This window comes from Parus major, chromosome 4A (genome assembly GCF_001522545.3).
Source record: "Parus major isolate Abel chromosome 4A, Parus_major1.1, whole genome shotgun sequence".
Taxonomy (NCBI): Eukaryota; Metazoa; Chordata; class Aves; order Passeriformes; family Paridae; genus Parus; species Parus major.
In genome coordinates, this window is record NC_031772.1 from 17,364,168 (window position 1) to 17,382,969 (window position 18,802).

Here is an 18,802-nt window from a genome sequence, read left to right on the forward strand (position 1 = left end):
CAGCTGTCACTGTGCTGCCACAGGAGCCCTGCAGCCCCCAGGACAGGGAGCCCAAGGCACCCGTGCTCTGCTCTGGAACTGGAGGGTTCTTTTCACCACCAATCCTAAAGTGCAGTTGAGGTATTAGGGAGAGAACTCGACTCCGGAGCTTTCGCATGCGGCCAGCCCTCTTCTAAATTTTCTTTAAAATTTCCAAATAACAGCAGAGATGCCTCCGGCATGCCCGGCATTTACATTAAACCAACATCATTACCAACATACACTGTTCCCAAACTTTACACCGCCCAGGAGCAGGTGAGGCAAACTGTTTGCAGACTGGTTTAAACTTACCACACAGCCCATTCCTTTCCCAGACTGGGGAGGGTGAAGCATGAGAATGCTGTGAATTCCCCAATGTTTATCTTGCTCAACGAGTTTTATTTAACCGCATCATTAGGTCACCCTCAAATTCCCCCGAACAATGAGGGGAAAAACCCGCAGAAAAGGGTGTGGCTTCGGGAGCAGAGAGAAGGGGCTTTGTTTCCTTGACGCACAGTTCAAAAAATGCACACATTTACCAATCCAAATGAATCCCGATCGACGGCGCAGGAAAACGGGAGACTGCAAGGACACTCCTGGTGCGAGGCAAAGGCTCTCCCCGGAGCTGTTTGCCTTTAAAATCCCTACACCATCACCCAGCTGCACCTTTAGCAACACAGAAGGTTTCTTGTCTAAATGACAGTTTCTCTTAAAGCGTGTGGGAGAGGGAGGGGAATAGAGGACCCGTTCCCTTCCTTTGCTACGCTGCTCTGTAATTTATGGATTAGTCTTGCAATTGTTCTACTGCTCCAGCATTTGCTTGCAAAGGAAACCTCTCCTCTGCGCAGCTATTTAGGTTAAAAAGTAACCTCATTAGATTCCCAGTGCTTTGAAGACAAATTTCAGTTGCTTCCCCTACTGGAAACCTTGCCAGCTGAACCTTTCTCCTCCCCCTCCTTCCCCCCACCATGTTCTTTCAAAGCAGCCAGGATCCATCCAATACAGACAAAAATCACCCTGTCTAGAGGAGCTGACTGCTGGCGTGTTTTCAAATACCTCTCCCTTGAACAGCAAGCAGGCTACGTCTCACTGCATATAATATAAGGAGTATTTCTGATGCAGCAGAACCACTGAGGAGCTGTTTCTCTGTCCCATGTGCACAGAGGTTTGAGGCCTTTGAATTCGCAAAAACATTTGCAACGAGCTTCCACAATCATTACCCCCCCTAAACCCTTTACTTCCCCTTTTCCTGGCCTCTTTATTATTTATTTAGCCAGATCAAAGGGCCTTTTCATCAGGCTTGTATGCTGCTGAAGTCATTTCAGATCACAAACAATGGTGGACAAACTCTGAAAATAGCTCCTCATAGGGCTGGGAAGGTTCTGGGCAGATTCAAACTCCCTAAAGCTCGGACTCTGCTCCCAAATACTGACTGGTTTCTTCATGAGCCCCTCAAAATGTGCAAACACAAAGTCACAGAGACCTCTCTCCATTTACATCCTCCCCTTGCTCCTCTGAATTACCCTTTTAGCTCCAAAATGAGGCCGAAATCGTTACACCAGGTACCACCTGGTGTGAGGCAGAGATGAGGCAGTATGGGAACAGGTAAAGTAAAACTGGGGTTTTAGCCCACCTTAAAAAACTTCATCTTCCCACATGGACATCAGTGTTTGGCTCAAGCCAAATCCAGCTCCTTATCTAGAGGGAACCAGAACAGGCTGAGATTTCAAACGATGCAAGAAAAATGAGCAAAAGCTGAACAAGCAAGTCTGGGATGAGGCACAAAGCATACTCCATTTTCCTCTCCTAAACTTCAATCCACTGAAAATAAAATCCTAACAATTCTACAGGAAGCTCAGAGGTAATTTTTGCTACCTGCACCATTATTGCTTTCCTTCACTTTCTCCTTTCCTATGCGATGCAGTTTTAAAAAAAAAAATTTGTCTGGCAGATGTAATTAAAGAACAACTTAAGCCTTGCAATAAGTAACTAACTGCAAGTTTCTACAATGAATCACACCATAACTTCAGCTTTTGTAGCACAGCTTTTGTGAGGCTCTGGAGCCTCAGCATTAAATTTCCCCATACCACAAAATCAAGTTGGCTCGTTTAGGGGTTTTTTTTGGGTTTTTTTTTTTTGGTAGAAAAGCATCAGGCCTCTCTAGGCAGCTATTGAAGCAGGTACCAGTCCTTCCAGACAGTCTGCAGCTGAACACAACATGTCATCTCACGAATGAAGATGGGGTCTTTGCTGAGGGAAAACCTGCCTCAGGACTGAAGGCGATGGACTGAGTTTTATATTGTCATTCCCTACGTGGCTGTCACAGGGTTTGTTTGAAGGTCTTGCTTACCTGACTGAGCCATACTCAGGGGGATGCTGATACCTCATCATAGGCCCATCAGATCGTCCCTGCTGGCTCATGCGATGGTCACTATAGAAATGCCCCGAGTCCTGGGGTTTGCAGTTCATAGACGGGGTGGACATGTTTTTGTAAGGATACTCAGGGGGAGGCCCCCGCTGCTCCATTCCTTTCATGCTGGGCTGGGAAGGGGGCTGCACCGAGTTCTTGTAGAACTCATTGGAGCCAGAATTTTTGTAAGGGTCGCTGGACTGCTGGGGAGAGAGCGGGGACAGCGGGGAGAGCGGCGCGCTCGTGACGGGCGCGTGGGCCTTGACCCCGCTGGTGGCCAGGGACAGCTGCATCAGCCTCTCGCTCAGGGAGCGCACGTGGCCTTGCTTCAGGTCCTTCAGTCCTTCGTCCTGGTGCACCTTCCCCGGGCTCACCCGCTGCACCGTGGGCCTCCCTTCAGTCCTCATCTTCTGGTTGGTGACGCCCGTGACGTAGAAGGCGGCCCCGACGCTGGCGTGCGGCTGGCCCCGGAAATACTGCGACTGCACCTTGGCCTCCTCGTAGGTCGGGAGGTCCTCGCTGTTCTGGAGCCGCGGCGAGAGCTGCTTCTCCATGATGCTGTTGTCCACCTGTATCTCCTGGCCCTGGGGCTCCTGGCGGGCAGCATGAGTTACGAGCTGGTGGTCCTGGGAGCTCAGCCCTTCGTTCTGAGAGGCCGGGCTGCCGGTGCTGCTGAAAGGGGGGGCATTCCCTGTGGCTTGCTGGTGTAAGGCGAGAAGGTTGCGGTTGTCATTTGGGTTCCCGTATCGGAGCTGCTCCTGCAGCAGGCGCTGTAAAACTGTCGTAGCTGCTTGTTCTTCTGAATTCCTCATCTCAAACTGTGGTGCCTTTTGGGTGGAATGTAAAAGCTGCCCTTGACCTAAGGAAAGGAGACACGGTTATTAGCGCCTGAGTGGATCCAGCAGATATTCAGGAGCCAGGGCTTGAAATACAGAAAAAAAGCAGGTTAGATTACCAAAGGTTCCCATAACAATGGGGGTCATCAAGGCCCTTGACCTAAGAAGGACTTGCATGCCCGGGGGGCAAAGCCTCAGAAAGGTGATGAAAGGTGACTTGAAAGTTTATAGGCAAATCAATCGACTGCAAGCTGTAGGGATGCATGCCAAATACCTCAGACAGCATCTCGGGCAAAAAGGAGACGTGGAATTCACAAAATGATGAAACCTGTTTGCTTTATGCTTAGAGTTACCAACAGTGAAATACACTTCCCATATTTGCAGGCAGACAAGGATTGAAGTGTGAAATCAGCAACTCATTGGTTTTAAGAGAAAGAAAAAAAAAAGGTCGAAGAGGCCCATTGAGATAGCATATGGTTCAAAAGAAGTAAAGAAAACTCTCAGCTTAGATAAAGCAGTTCATGAATACCTAGTTAGCAAGCAGGTTTTCGGAGTTATTAAATGCCCAGAGTGAGATCAGCACCTCTTCTCCCTGCTGCAGAAAACCCCAGGCATGGTGCAAGTGAGGACTCAGGAACTTCCTGCTATACAAAGGCAACCAAATCCTCACACATCTAAATATCCTCAGCGGAATGCATGCAAATGCAAGGGGAGGAAAAAGACTTGTCTGATCTAAGGAACAGAAAAAGACCTCCGAGTGGCAGGAAAAAACACTGCGTCCCAATGAGAGAAACACAAAGAGCCAATGTCAGGCATATCCTAAGTACAGATTAAGCCAGTAACCAACAGCAATTACATTTTGCTCAGTCTCCCAGCAGAGTCCAGAGTGTGTCATGGAAACTCAGGCCCATTGGCCTTGCCTGAGTTGAAATATCAAAAATTAATGATACCTTTGAGACATGTAACTGAAAGCAGAGCTACTTTTGAGCTAGAACAGCTCAGAATAGAGAGTAAGCCTCACTTGCTGTCCAAGCTGTGGCTCTGCCCTGACAGCAGAACACGTGTTGCTCTTCTAGCATTTTCTTTGGACACCTTTTTTCTGTATTACATTGTCCTTTAGCAGAAGGTAGCTTGTTCCCAACAGTTTTTTCTGTGGCAGAACCAGGAATCAGGAGGCCTGAAGGGTCTGCTTTGTGCTGCATCTCCACAACCTCCCCATTTGTTCCCTCAGACCAGCCAACCCCTGCCACACAAGGACTCACACTGGGCACACAAAAGCCTCCTGCAAACCTTAATGAAGAGAAAGTTAAAATCCACCTCATTCCAGGCTGCTCACCACGGCAGGAATTCAGGCCCTGTTAGCTGACCTGGAATGTGACTCCTCTGAAATCCTGTTTGAAGTGGCACATACCTTTGTCCTTCACTTGGAGTTCCCTGCTAAGGAGGAGCAGTTCTGCCACATGGGGGGACACACTCAGCCTTCCTCCTGCAAATCCAAGATCTCCACTCAGAGATGGCTTCAGGCTCCTCTTCAGCAGGCCAGATCACTTGATACTCTCCTCGCTCCCAAAATAATTCTGAGGAAAGTATTGAAAACATCATTTTAATCAGTAGATGAGACCCTAGAAATAATAAACCTTGGCCCATATTTCAGATTTTCCTTTTTGTAGCTTCTTGTTTGCTCCCAGAGACCAACAATTTTGATCCCTTTAGGATGAATGAACCCCTGTGTCCCCAGCAATCTACTCCAGCTGCTGCTTTAATCATGACCATTTCTGCTCCAAGATTAAATGTTGCCAAGTAATGCTTTGTCCCCTCTGTGCCTCCAAGTGAAACAGTGATTAAAACCCGCTAATTCTTTAACTCCATTGTTTTATTTTTTTGCTCAGAATGAAAGCTGCAGCACAGATGAGGATGCCCTGTGCTTATGGCTCCTTTGCCAGTGGTACTGAGTATTTCAAACTGTGTCAGCAGAAATCCTCTGCTGGAGGGTGACACAGTGAAATGCCTGATAAACTTCAACACACTGTGCCTCAGAAATGACTGTGAGAATGATCAGTTTGTGAATATTAGCTTTATTTTACAGACTGGGAAAGTCAGGGGAAGAAAAGGACACTGACAAGAGTTTATGCCAGAAATACATTGCAGAGCACAACTCTAATTCCCAAAACACTCTTTAATTACGTTACTTTTCTCCTTCAGAATATGAAGCAGTAAAGAAACTTTAACCATTGAGAGGAGAAACAGGAGAATACAGAACAATGTGTATTTAGGCATGTTACAAAAAGTTACTGAAGGTGTCCTAAAGAAAAAGGTAAGCAATGCAAAAGATGTGGAATGTATTTGTGCACTCAGTGTGTTCATACTTTAAGGAAAGGCAATGAAAACAAAACTAGCAAAACTAAAAATATTCATTGATATGTATAATTTAACTTAATTTCCTGGAATGTTGCAAAAAATAAAGTGAACAGATGTACTGAAGGAATGCAGACGTGGATACTTCTGTCTCTGACTTATTATGGCACAAATCCACACCCAACAAAAACTAATCTCAGATCTGCAAGTTAAATACTTGAGGTGTCAACAGCAATTTCAAGGCACATGAACAATATCTAAGGAGAGAACAAGGCAGTGTTGTGTGGTGTGGTACTTCAAGATGGTGGCTGAAAAAAGCAGCTAATGTCAAATTCTTAACTGGTGACTTAGCTCGAGAGGGATATATTGAAAACAGCTGCCAGCAAATATGCAGTAAAGAACCTTTAAACCAGGCATTAAAGATAGCAGATAACTAGAGCAATTTCTAGCCTCTTTTCCCAGTGTTGCACAACAGAAGTTAAGGATTTCTTGTCCTCCTCACACCAGAATCATCACTGACTCTTCTTTTTCTAATTTTTTTTTTCTAAACCAAGCTGCCCTGAGCAATCCTTTTTAATAGTGCATAAAAAGGCTTTTATTATGCAATATGATGCTGCCTTTCCACCCAAAGATTTCTTTTGTCTCAACTGGAAAAATCTAAGGAGGTGGGGGGGAGTTGTTTATTTTTTTTAATACAAAGATACAACCCAGCTTGAGATTCTGCCTCTCTGCTTTAAAGATTTTTTTTTTCAACAGACAAATACAATCTGTGCATGTTTAACTCCTTCAAATGCTCCAGGAACCATTTCACACACAGAGCTTCACTCCTCAGCACCACCAGCTCATTCTGCTGAGCTGATGGAGGGAGGGCACAGTTCACACTGAAAACACTTGCTGGAACTGAATACTACTAATTTTAGTGTGGGTGTAAACTAGAAACCAACCTGGAAACCCAAAGCAAAAGGTGGGCTGAGATGCAATATGAAGATATTCTGGCCAACAAATCCGCTTTCTTTAAATACCGACTGGTAGCCTATTTTTTCCAGTTTTATCCCATTAATTAACAAAGAAAATCTTGTGCTAACTAACTTGGGTGGCAGCATTCCTGGAATCTGCTTTCTGAGCAGGCTGGAAACTCCTGGCAGAACCAGTGAGTTAACTTTTCTATTAACAAAACACAAAAATGAACAGTACAATCGGTGCTGAAGCCCATGTGTTATTTATTTGGACACCAAACTCTATTTGTGTCAGGCTCTTCCAGCAATTTCGGTTTTCACTGTGCCAAAGATGGAAATTAGTGAGATGCACTGGAAAAGTTGTTATGATAGAGCTGGAAGGAAATTGGGAAGGTTCTGTAGATACTTTAAACAGACATATTTGGGAGTTTAGCCTACATCTATTATGATTGATAGGGCAGAAATCAGACTGCCAACAAATCTGCCAAACTATACGGATTGGATGGTGCACTCTCCATAGCCACAAAGCCTAGAAATACCTTTTCCAGTGGAAAATTCACATTTAGATCAAATCTCATCCAAGGAACCACAGTGAGATTTCCCAGGCTGAATCAATTTTGCAATTTGCTCCCAAACATCGCAGCTCTATCATCTTACACCTCATTCTAAACTCTGGTCTGAAATTACTCCTGGTAATTTGAGGGAAAAACTCTTGAGGAAACATCAGAACCTAGAACTGGTAGAACTAACACAGGAATTGCAAATAATGCTTCACCATGCCGAGATCAAGAATGAGCACAAAAGAGGGGTAGGGTAGGTATTATTTAAGGAAGAAAAGCCTCATGTTTGCAGGGCATTGTGTAAAAACCCAGTAGCTGAGGCTTCTGTCTTAAACATCGTGTAATTATGCACAGGAACCTTGCCAGTCCCTCGTGAGGAAGGAAGATTAATGAAGAATTTAAAATGATAATACTGCCAGGCTGTAGGGAACCAAAGCAGCACATTTCTGTACAGCATGCAAATATTTTCCAGCATTATAAAAATAAACAAGCTTAGACAAGTGAGCGACTCACCACTATTTGATGAGTGGCTCTAATGCTATAGCTCAATTAACCTGCATGAAGCAATAATAACCTCACAAGCAAAGAGAAGCATCTTTCTTTAGCTTGTGAAATGAAGAGGAATGCAAAAGTCCCTGTGAGGACAGCCTGTGCATACTTGCCCAGAATTACTGCTTAGCCAAGGAGCTAATTAGCTAACGCATCAGGTGGGATGGGAACAGGTTCACCACCTCATCAGGGCTGCAGTACAGTTAAGCACTTTCAGTTTTACTCCTAAGTTTTGTGTCACTCACACCTGAAACAATCCAGTGACAGACTTCACACTCCAGCAGCAAACTCTGTAAAGCAGTTCCGTGGTTTTTCGTAAAGGATGTGCTTGTGACACTGCCCATCCTGGTTGGCAGCAGGGGATGGGATGCTACCAGGCAGATGAAGTTTTAGGCTGGTTTTTTAGGTGCAGGTTCTTCTTTAGGTTCTTCAGACAGACCTGCACTCTGTAATAGAGGAGAGGACAGGAAACAGTGCGGAAAGGACCAGCTGTGAGGTCCCTGGGCAATACTCCCATGCTGAGTCACCCCTGTGGGTAATGGAAACACTCTGCTGCTCCATGGCCTGTGCAAACCCCAGCAGGCTGATCCCTGATCCTGCAGAATTCACTCAGCCTGTGTCTCCAAGACCATTGGAACCACGGCTGCTCTGCACAAACGCTCACTTTGGAGTGGCTGGGAGCACCAGGGACTCAGAGGCAAGGTCCCAAATTATTTAACGAATAGTGGAGGCTATCACTGAATGCTCTTTGCTTCCTTTCAGTCCTGCCCAAAGAGGAGGAGGAGGAAGGGAGAGAATACACACCAGGACCGTCCTGGAGAATAAAGGTTCCCAACCTCTGGTGCCGACACCCAGACCTGCAAGGCAGAACTCAACAAGTCGCAGCGTTGTGAGAGCTCTTTAGCATCTGCTCCTAAGCAGGAGGAGGTTCCAGACTCCAACCATAAACACCTCCCCAGCTTCCATTCAACCCTCCCAGCCCTGCCTGCCTCCATCTGCTGCCCGTGGCTCAGGTGATCCCGGAGGGTGGCACCGAGCAGGTGCATGGAGCACTGCCAGCATTACTCATCTTCATTCCAGAAGGGCAGAGTCACCGGGCAAACAAGAAAAACTTCCTTCTTTTAACGAAAAACAAGAACAATGTCACCCGGAGGGGGGCAAATAAGATGCATACCCATTGTATTAGATCATCCTGCTACAGCAACACAAGAGAACAATCAAAGACTGGTCCCGGTTTTAACAACTCCCCCAGCCAAACTGAGTCCACCTGAGCAAGGATTAGACTGTCCCTAACCCTGCCCCTCAAACACTTCTGTCACTGGGATCAGGCACAGGGAAGCCTGGCAGGCCTGAAAAAAAGGCAGCAAGTTGCTTGGCCTGACTGGAGATAAATAAGTCAAGACATCAACATGGGAAGATCCCCTCTAAATTACATCTCAAAGGAAAAAAAACTGAGAAGACCTTACTTGACCTTTGAATTACTGCTCCCCTCAGTAAAAAGTATCAATTTCTTCACAGGGAAGTTCCTATAATCTTCACCTGCATAATTTAGGTTTTATATTACAAAAGGACAAAAAAAAAGAGAATAAACACTTACAAAGCCCGGTATAAATAGGAATGTGTCGTGGCTTTTAAGCATTTTGTAAAGAATGCTATGGAATTTCAATTCCTCCATAAAATTTTAAAAGTCACAGGGGCAGGAGGATTTATTCTGAATACACCAGTCTAATAGGAAAACCAGCTGCTTTTATTGAGAATATTTCTACATGAAGACATCACACCACTCCGTTACTTAAACTGTTACACAGCACTACCTAACACTGCTCACACATCTGCAGAGTCACAACCCTTTAGGGACAGGTACTGCCATTTCTGCATAATTAATGAAACACAAATTCCAGCACAGGCAATGGAAGTTCTGCTACCACCTCCAGAAAAGCCAAGATCTCACCTTTTAAACGTCCTCTTGCTAAAACCAGCTCAAGTCCACGCAGCTTTTGCCACACCAGGTCTCATTTCAGAGTGCTGCCTTCCCAGCACAGAGCAAGCAAGATTAATTTGCCTCAAATTTCAGCGATTTCCAGTAATTATCCTTGCAGAACTGGGGAATTGCTGCAAGCCCAAGCCACAGTTTTAATTCAACTTCAAGCTTTGTTTTGTGTTTTTGCAAATGCTCCACTTCTTGCTGCTGCTGGCACTCAGGCAGCGCCCTGTTTCTGTCGTCAGCAGCCCCTGTCCCACAACTATCCCAACTATGCCTCAGCACCAGTTTCATTGCATTGTGTGGTTTCTCCATTCCTTCCCTGATTTAGTCCAGGCCTCTCCTCGGGGCTCTCAGATAATGAAAACCATGTGAGAGTAAAATGTAATCTTCAAACACGCAAACCAGTTTCATGTGCATTATCAGAAGGGAGCAAAATGTTGACAGTGCATCATTTGTCCCTACAGATAGGATCAGACTCTTTTAATTGCTGCTGAGATAAAAAAAAAAAAAAAAAAAGAAAAAAAAAAAAGATTGGAATCACCATCTACATTAAAAGTAAAGTCAAAATTCGAACCAAAAAGCTTAAGAAGTCCTGAAAACAATGGAAATTTGATCCCCAAACAGATATATATCCATTTTGGGCCTCCTTGAGGTAGTTTTTCCTCATATGTCAGTTGTGACATCCTGAAAATTTGTATCGTAAATTGACACACACACAAAAAAAACCCCAAAAAACGTAGGTGGAGGATGCAGAGAAGAAAACAACCACTAGGGCCTAACTTTAGCATGGAATTTTCTGGCTTTTTCTAGTAATACCACAATTTAAACTATTTTAAGCCCCCATATGGAGGAGCTCTTCTTATTTCAGAATGCAGTTTCACAGAATTTAACAGGAGTAACCACAGAATCTGGAAAGCAGGCAGGAATGGCCCCTCCTTTGGTCTAAGGCCTGCTTTTTCTTTTATTTAGAAAAAGAAACAACTAAAATACAGGTAAATTCCCAGTTATCAGTCACAGATGCTGTGGCCCAAGGAAGGGCACAAACCCAGTTCAGTACAGGGACAGCCCAACACCACCAAGAGATCTCAGTGGGTACCATGGGTTAAAAATGTGAATTCAAACTAAAACCCTACAGAAGATTCAGCCCACCGCATTTTTATACAACAAGGATGTTATAAAAGTGGTTTTGGTGTTGTTCTTTTATCATAACCACCTGGGCTTTTCATGTGCACCTTATAAAAAACCTTTAATTACCTATAAGATGATTAATTGAGCCTCACCACCACACTTGGAGGAAGATATTACTCCATTCATTTTAGCACAGTGGTGACTGGCTAAGTCCTGGCCTACACTGATGTTTTTTTTGTTGCCACAACTATGTCACTCAGGGAATTGATTTCTTTCAATGCAAGTATTCCAGCAACCACTCTAAAACAGATGCAGTTACAGTAGGAAATAATTGGGTTTAGGTGTATTGCTTAGGAAACCTTGTGTAAACCACACCAGCACAACTTCTGCTTTGCTAATATAAACTTCATCACTGCTAGAAAGATTTTCAGCAAGCACAGATCATGCCTAAATGGATCAAGGATGTTTGCACCCCAGGATTTGTGCAAGAAGTGAAGAAGAAGGATGAGGAAACACTTCTGAGTGTCTTCTACAGCTGGAGAAGATACTTCTGCAAAGGATCCTCAGAAGCTGCAGAAAAATAGTTAAAGATTCAAAATATCTAAATCGAAATATTTAGAGCCTTAATGAATGAAATTAAATGAACTTCACTGAGTGCACAGAAATCAGAGGTAACACACGGCTCCTTGAGCACAAATCCAAGGTGATTAACCTTCCCTGCTCCCCCTCAGAGCTCAGTCAACGCCAGCAGGGCTTGTGCAGGAAATGCACTCAGCTCTCCCCTGCCTGAGGAATGCAGTGCCAGAGCCTCTCCAGGCAGGAAAAGCTGCTGTCCTGGGTTTCCTAAGGGAACACATCCTGCACTTTGCTTCCCCCAGCACCACCCTGGGCCCTGATCTCCAGCCCAGCCTTTTGAGCCTGCCCCATGGAAGCTCCCTTCAAACCCCCTGAGCAGCAGGGGATGGGGCAGCAGTGTCACACACACTGTCCTATTGCCATCCCCACTCCCCCAAATCAGAAATCCCCTGGGCTCCCAACACATGCTAAATCCACTCCTCCTCCCAGGGATGCTAAGCTTTTTTTGTAACTTTTTCTTTTTTAAAGAAGATCCAAGTGCTCCACACCCAATCCCAACTCAACAAGAGCCAAAGCTGCTCTTTTTCATGCAATTTTGGAGTTCTCTTTTCTGCCTCCTCTCCACAGATCCCTGATCTTACCCAAAGGAAGGGTAGAGCAGGCTACGTAATGGCTCTTGGTCTTGTCTCTTCAACCTTCATCATTTAAAAATCATGAAAAAGTGTTCCAAGTTTGTTTAAATATCAGCTCTCAGCTGTGACCACTCCAGAAAATTCCAGATTATCACCTCCACAGACTATCCCAGGATCCCAGACTGGTTTGGGTTGGAAGGAACATTAAAACCCATCTCATTCCAGCCCCTCAGCACAGGCAAGGATGCCATCTCTCACTGGTTTTAAGTTCTGGCTCTCCAGAAATACAGAGGAGCTTTGTTCCTTTTCAAAAAGACAATGGGAAAACAAGGAAGATATGTTTTCCCAAGCCCCACAACTAGACAGGCTAGCCCCAGTATGAAGCAATCAAATTTGTTTCAGCTGAACACAGAACCACCCAAATTAGAACAGCAGGAAAAGTCCACCAAACCCTGATGGGAACAAAGTCACTGAAATGTGGAATTACTTTCCTTGAGGGTTACAGTAAATAATCCTAATATATTAAGTAATTCTTTCAAAAAACAAGTTGTGTAGAGACACAAAACATTTTAAAGAAAATATTACTGTGACACAACTCTTAGACAAGGTCTTATAAATACTAATTAATTCATTAAACAAAATCCTAAATTGGCTTAGTTCATAAACATTCATATAAGAGAACTGTTCAACAACAGTTTGGTCTACTATTAGACACTGTGCTTTGCTAATACAAATAAGCCTTTAAAAAACAATTTTATTGGATCAGTGAACTTTTTTTGTCATTTACACAAAGTCTGGTTCTATACTGTGACCAATACTGATGAACTTATATAGCCCAATAGTGGTTATCAAAGAAAATGACCAAAGACTCCTGAGGAATTTCAAATATTTAGTATCTTAAAAAAAAAAAAAAAAAGTTTTTTTAAGCTGAGACACAACCAAACCAGACAAGAGTCATTCTCAGAGAGGACAAGAAAGTAAAAAAGCAGCAAGTCTGAATGGCAGCATTTATCTCCAAAGCCCTTCTGCAGGACCAAGAATGCAGAGTGCCTGCCAGGAAGAGAGGAGCCACTCAGCTATTGGGAACAGGAGGGAGCCCTCATTTCTCCAGGGCCAGCCAAGCTCCATGGGAGCTGCCCACCACGAGGGATGACACATCCAACAGCCACCACGAGGGACACGGCCACAGCTCCATCCCCAGGGGACACTCCAACACGTTTCTTCCTGCACCTAAGCTGAGCACCTCACACAAACCTCTCCACTCTATTAAGACAGGATTTTAAAGCTTTGAGAAGTTTGTTTCCACATGCCTTTGAATTCTGTTCTCAGGATTTATTTTTTTTTAATTCATATTTCGTTTTCCATTCCTATTGACTCCTCATGCACAGAGCTCCCGCTGACATCAAATGTCTGGTTTGCCCTGAATGGTCATTTATACACAGGTAAGTTTTAAATCTACTCTTACTTTAAAAATTACATCCAAGTGTCCATGTAAGCACAAATTCCATCAACCATCAAAAACACCGTTCACTTACAGGTGTAGTAGGCAAGTAAGAAAAGATTATATTGCATATTTAAAAATTTATTACTCCTAGAACAACTTCAAACTATTTTTCCCCAAAGTTGTTGGATCTTTTTCCTGTCCTGAAGACAACATTTCAAGGCTACTCTGGAGAGACAGGTAATATGCAAGATTTGGATATTTTCTGACTTTAGAGTTCTCCACACAGCCCATCACTTTCACATGGATACAATTCCAGTATCAGACATGTCCAAAGCATGAACCAAAAACCCTTTTGCAAAGGCTGAAGGTATGGCCATGGAGGCTGCAGCTTGAAGTTCTTCCTGTGGCCAGCACTGCATTCCAGGGCTGTTTGGAAATACACTCTCTCCTATATAAAAGGGTTTAACAACTCCTGCAGCCAAGCTGGACTCACAGGGCAGGTATTTGCCTGCTCTTTCATAAAAGACAATGATTTAATTCTACAATATGATGTTGCTGCCACATATGGGGCACGTGCAGAAAGAAGATCAGGCACCAGGGTATGTGGAAATCTAACCTAGAAAGTAACTACTCATCAGAAAGCAAGAAAAGCAGAGAATTCCTGAAAGGAATGAGCTTAGAGAAATGGGCTGTGGCCCAGATTCAACACAATGGACTAAATCACTTTGACAAATCCTCTAGTGCTTCCTGCAAGTGTATAACCCCAGCAACAGGCAGTTTGGAACACTTCTATGAGGAACCAAGTCCTCTCTTGTGTTTCAGTGGACAGAAGAGGAGAGAGCGAGCCCTAGACCTCACTGCCAATCCCCAAGAATGGCTGTTCTCACACTTTTATAAACACTTGGTCTCCATGGAAGAGGGATACCTAGCAGCAAACATTGGCAACCAATGGACATTTCACTCCCACTATGTTGTCCACAATAGCAAGGAGGAAATCCATGAGGCTGCTTTGATTAGGAACATTTTGAGAAGACTTCTTCAAAAGCGTCTGCAAATACCTTGAAACGTGGGAATGTGAAATAACAGCCGGATGGGGGAAAACAGGCATCTTACTTTATTCTGAAAGCATTTACACTTCAGTCCAAAGTGGGAATATCCATTAATCCAAGAACCTTTTGCCAAGAACAAGGTCATTGTTTTCTTTTTAATTCACAACAGAACCCAGCATACAACATATTCTGCACCAAACAGAGGATCTCATCATTTACAGGTGTTTGGAGCCACGTTTCAGTTTAATGCATACTCTGAACATGTAAAAACTTTATTATATTGGGTTTTGTCTACCCTGCAGGTCAGAGCTCTGCTGCTCTTTAAAAGCAAGCAATAAGAATAAAGCAAGAAGTGCACAAGGAGTTCTGCCCCACAAGGGGTTTAAACAGACAAATTCTTTCACTGTCAAAAACATTTATACATTAACACTCTTGGACTGTTGATAATTCTAAAATTGTACACTTATTCCTGTGTATACATTAATACAACTATCTAAACCAAGCTCAAATTTTGCACCACATTAAGAAAATTAAGCTTTAGTGAGCTCAAATTTTACTTCAGCTGTTTGTTCGTTGCAGTGACAATGAGCTCCAGCCATGGAGCAAGGCATCATTGTGCTGAGACCTAGGAATTAAATGGTGCAAGTTGTTCTATCAAAATAACCACAAAAAAAAAAATTATGCTCAACTGGAAACAAAAGGAAGGGCTAGAAGTGGGAGAAGCATTTATGCTCTGAGAACTTGGGGGTTGCAAATTCTCAATTTCACCGTCATGGTTAGGAAAATGTGGCAGCAAAGCAATGCAACCTTATTTCTAAATAAACAAAAAGATTGGTCAGTCTGCTGATGCAAGACAGACTAAAGAGAACAAGAGAACTATTAAATTATCTCCACTTCTGGGACTCTGGCTATTCTTTTGCAAAGTGAATGGCTTATGCTAATCAGGATGCATCTGAAATGCATCATTCAAGCCTTCTTGTACAAATATAGATCTTATTTATCCCAAAAGATCCCCACCAGCTGGCAATGTTTGCATACAATGTTAAACCCAACCTCAAGAGCCCATGCATTATGAGTCATTTTACACTTAAAAACATTAGTTCCCTTCAGCGTTCTCTAAGACGGTGTATCCCACGAGAAGAATTTTAGTGGAATTCACCAATAATACACTATGTTACCATCCAACTTCCTCTAGCACAAAGAAGTTACAAGTTTTCTGTTGTTCAGTGGGTTGGGTTTTTTTTTTTCCTCCTAACAGTGCTTTTCCTCCAGAACATCTTTGGGGAAGGAACAAAAGGATTTGCACCAATCCCTTCTATATGAATCAAATATTTATGCTATGCCCTCTTGAAGCACTTTCATCTAGTAACCTATGGAATGTGATCTCCTGACCTCAACACTCAGGCACGTCTAAATCAGCTGCCCTTTGAGCTGTATTAGAGGCTGCAGAGAATTTTTATACACTTGTATCACAGGCATATGAAATCCTTGTGGCCCAGCTGCAGCATTCTCTGCTACGAAGCATTAGTCCAAAGCGTGCTCTAGGAAAGGGGAATGCTTTGGTTGTCCCACGTTTATGGCACAATCCAATGTCTTGTGTCACCAGGAACAGCCAGGATCATGAACTACACTATCAGCATGTTAACCAGCCAGCACCATTTCAATTAAAGTGTCATGGTAAACTCCAGCCACACGTCCCACCACATGGCCCATTCTGCCCACTCCCATTCTGCCTCCAGCCCCCTCCCCAGGGCAGACAGAGCTGCCTGCAAAACACCTCCAGAATCCAAAAGGCAAAGAGCATGTGGGATTCCCTCCATCTGGAAATCCCACCCTTTCCTCAAGAAAAATAAATCATCCTGTGCTGTCTTTGTGGCTCCCAGGAATCTTTGAAGGATGGGGTTATGTTGCAAATAAGTGTCCTGGAAGTAAAAGAGAGGGAGACCAGGTGTCCCAGATGAACCTGCAACTTCAACTACGGCACAAATTTTTCCAGGGTCAATTCATGACCCCTCTCCCTCAGAGAAGCAGTCACTGAGGTAACCCTGGTGAAAGTCTGACCCAGAGATTTAACAGGGTCACAGTCCTGATGGTAGGCTTCGTGTTTTCACAGCAGCCCTGAAAAACCGAGGTGATGCTGCCCATCACTCACACGGGAGCAGCACGAGGGTGTAGAGAAAGCTCGAGAACACAGCTCTTTGTGTTGCCACCCTGACCTGCTAGAAAAGGCTCAGTTCTCTGAAACAGTCAAGCAGAAAAATGTGAGACAGCAGCCAAAACCAAGACCCCATCCAAAATCCTGGTCAGTCACCTGCCCCAGTCCCCTCACAAGGTGCCCCACTGGATGCTGCACCTCAGCAGAGACTGAGGCACCCCCAGTTCTCCGAGGGCCCAGCAGCTCACAGCACGCTGACTTGCTGCCCCACCTATCCCACTTTCTTTTCCCACAGAAATCCTTCCAGGGAAGCAGAAAAAAAAACTACAAAAAAAAAAAACAAAAAAAAAAAACAACTTAAAAAAGAAAGAGGAACAGGGAGCAGGACAGACCGATATGTACCATTTCCTGTATCATCCACAGGAAAAACCCACGCAGCAGGGAAGAGCTCAATGTCAAGGCTGGTTTCACCACATGAACAGGCAGTTCCTCCTGCTAGGGGATGCTGTGTGATTCCACAGGGAACAATACAATCTTCCCTGACACAAGGAGTCCCACTGCCAGCCACACAAAATTCCACAGGTCCTTCCCTTGCAGAAATGGCTGGTAGCAAAGGAAAGAGGGAATGTGGAATGTGGGTACGGAGCTGGGGGAGAAGAAAAGTGAGACATTCATTGTGGAATTATCACTTGTAAACCAGGACACCCTCAACACTTGGCCCCTTCAGAAAGGAGGATTCTGCAAAATATGTTTCCCTGCACAGAGACTGGGCCTCCATCCAGTTATTATGTGCACATGTCCCTGCTGCGTTTTCAGTCTTACTTCGGGAAAAAAAAAAATCTCAAAACAAAGAAAACATCCCCTCGTATTCACTCTGCACAGTGCCAAGCGTGCTCCTGACCATGCTCAATAATCTGTTAAGGAGTGTTAATTATGGGTGCAACACTTTTACACCTTGTGACACAGCAGTAAAGCACTTAATGTAAAACAAATTCCAGTGTGAAACAAGAAATCAGCCGATCGTGGCAGCCCTGTTTGCACGTGTGATACACAAATGCACATACATGATCCTCTGTGCAGCACGACCAGCAAAGACAATCTCAACACGTGGATTACAAGCACAATGACTGCAATTATTTTCTCAAAAGAAAAGAGCACCACAAGAAACGGCTGCTTTCAAACATAGTCTGACACAAACCCACTTCAGCGACTTCCACCGAGTTTTACTCAATCCAATTACACACAAGTACATCACTATTCATTTTGGCAATTTACTACCACTGGTGAAATAGGTGGATGAGTGTATTCTTTTTTTTTTTTAGTTTTTTTTTCAAGAATTTTGCAAGATGAAAAATAAACTTTACAGGAGAAAGAAGTGATGGACAAAAGCTGACACAGAAGAGAGCCAGTCTAAATCCCAGGTTAAGGCTGAAGAAAGAATGCAGAGTCCCTTGCAGCATGAGCACATCTCTTACCTACTGATCTGCTGAAGACAAAAGGGTTTTCTTCTTTTCAGAAACTGGACACTTGTAGCTCGTTGGGTCAGTCACACAAAGCTTCCCTGCTGCCAAAGGTATTCTTTTTCCCCTCGGGTTTTTGTTGTTGTTGTTTGGTTTTTTACCCCGGAGAGTAAAGGGCAGAACAGTGGATTCAGCAGGGGCAAAGGCTGGAATTCGAGATTTAACGGGCTGGAGAACTGCAGAGCTCTCTCCAAAAGATGCTGTATTTCAAGGCGCTTTCATTTGCAAATCCTTCTTCATCCTCAGTGTCAATAAAACTGGAGGAGGGGGAGTAAACTTTTTTTAACCGCAGAAACAAACCGGACTCCACAGAACGGGGAACGTGATACGAACCGGATTTGTGGCTCTACTCTTTCTTTTATTAAAAATAAATATACTTTTCAGAACAGGCAATCGAGCTAGAAGAGAGTAAAACAAAATAAAAAATCCCAGAGTCAGCCCAGGACCTGCCCGCGGTCGCTGGGAGGAGGACAGCGGTACCTCGAGAGCGGCAGAATAAACACAAAGAGGGGAAAGTCCGCGTCCCGGCGGTGGCAGCTCGGCTGTCAGTGGCAGCGCCGCCCGGGGCAGTCGCAGCGCCCGCGGCCCCGGCAGCGAAGGGCGGCCCGCGGCATCGCGCCCGGCCGGGCT

At 44.3% G+C, this 18,802-nt stretch overlaps 1 protein-coding gene across 3 annotated transcripts in view; it reads right to left on the reverse strand.

The window, feature by feature from the left end:
• The window catches only part of AMOT (angiomotin), a 60,215-nt gene that overhangs the window by 30,452 nt on the left and 10,961 nt on the right, over positions 1 to 18,802 (reverse strand). Inside the window, exons 1-3 of one of the 3 annotated variants that reach the window (XM_015626575.3) lie at positions 18,128 to 18,788; positions 4,676 to 4,841; positions 2,369 to 3,287 (exon numbers count right to left, since the gene is read on the reverse strand). In XM_015626575.3, coding sequence (XP_015482061.1) covers positions 2,369 to 3,240 — 872 coding nt within the window. In that variant the 5' untranslated portion in view covers positions 3,241 to 3,287; positions 4,676 to 4,841; positions 18,128 to 18,788. Of the gene's footprint in view, positions 1 to 2,368; positions 3,288 to 4,675; positions 4,842 to 18,127; positions 18,789 to 18,802 lie in introns of those variants that run through there. The other 2 variants (XM_015626577.3, XM_015626576.3) reach the window with 2 other exon arrangements.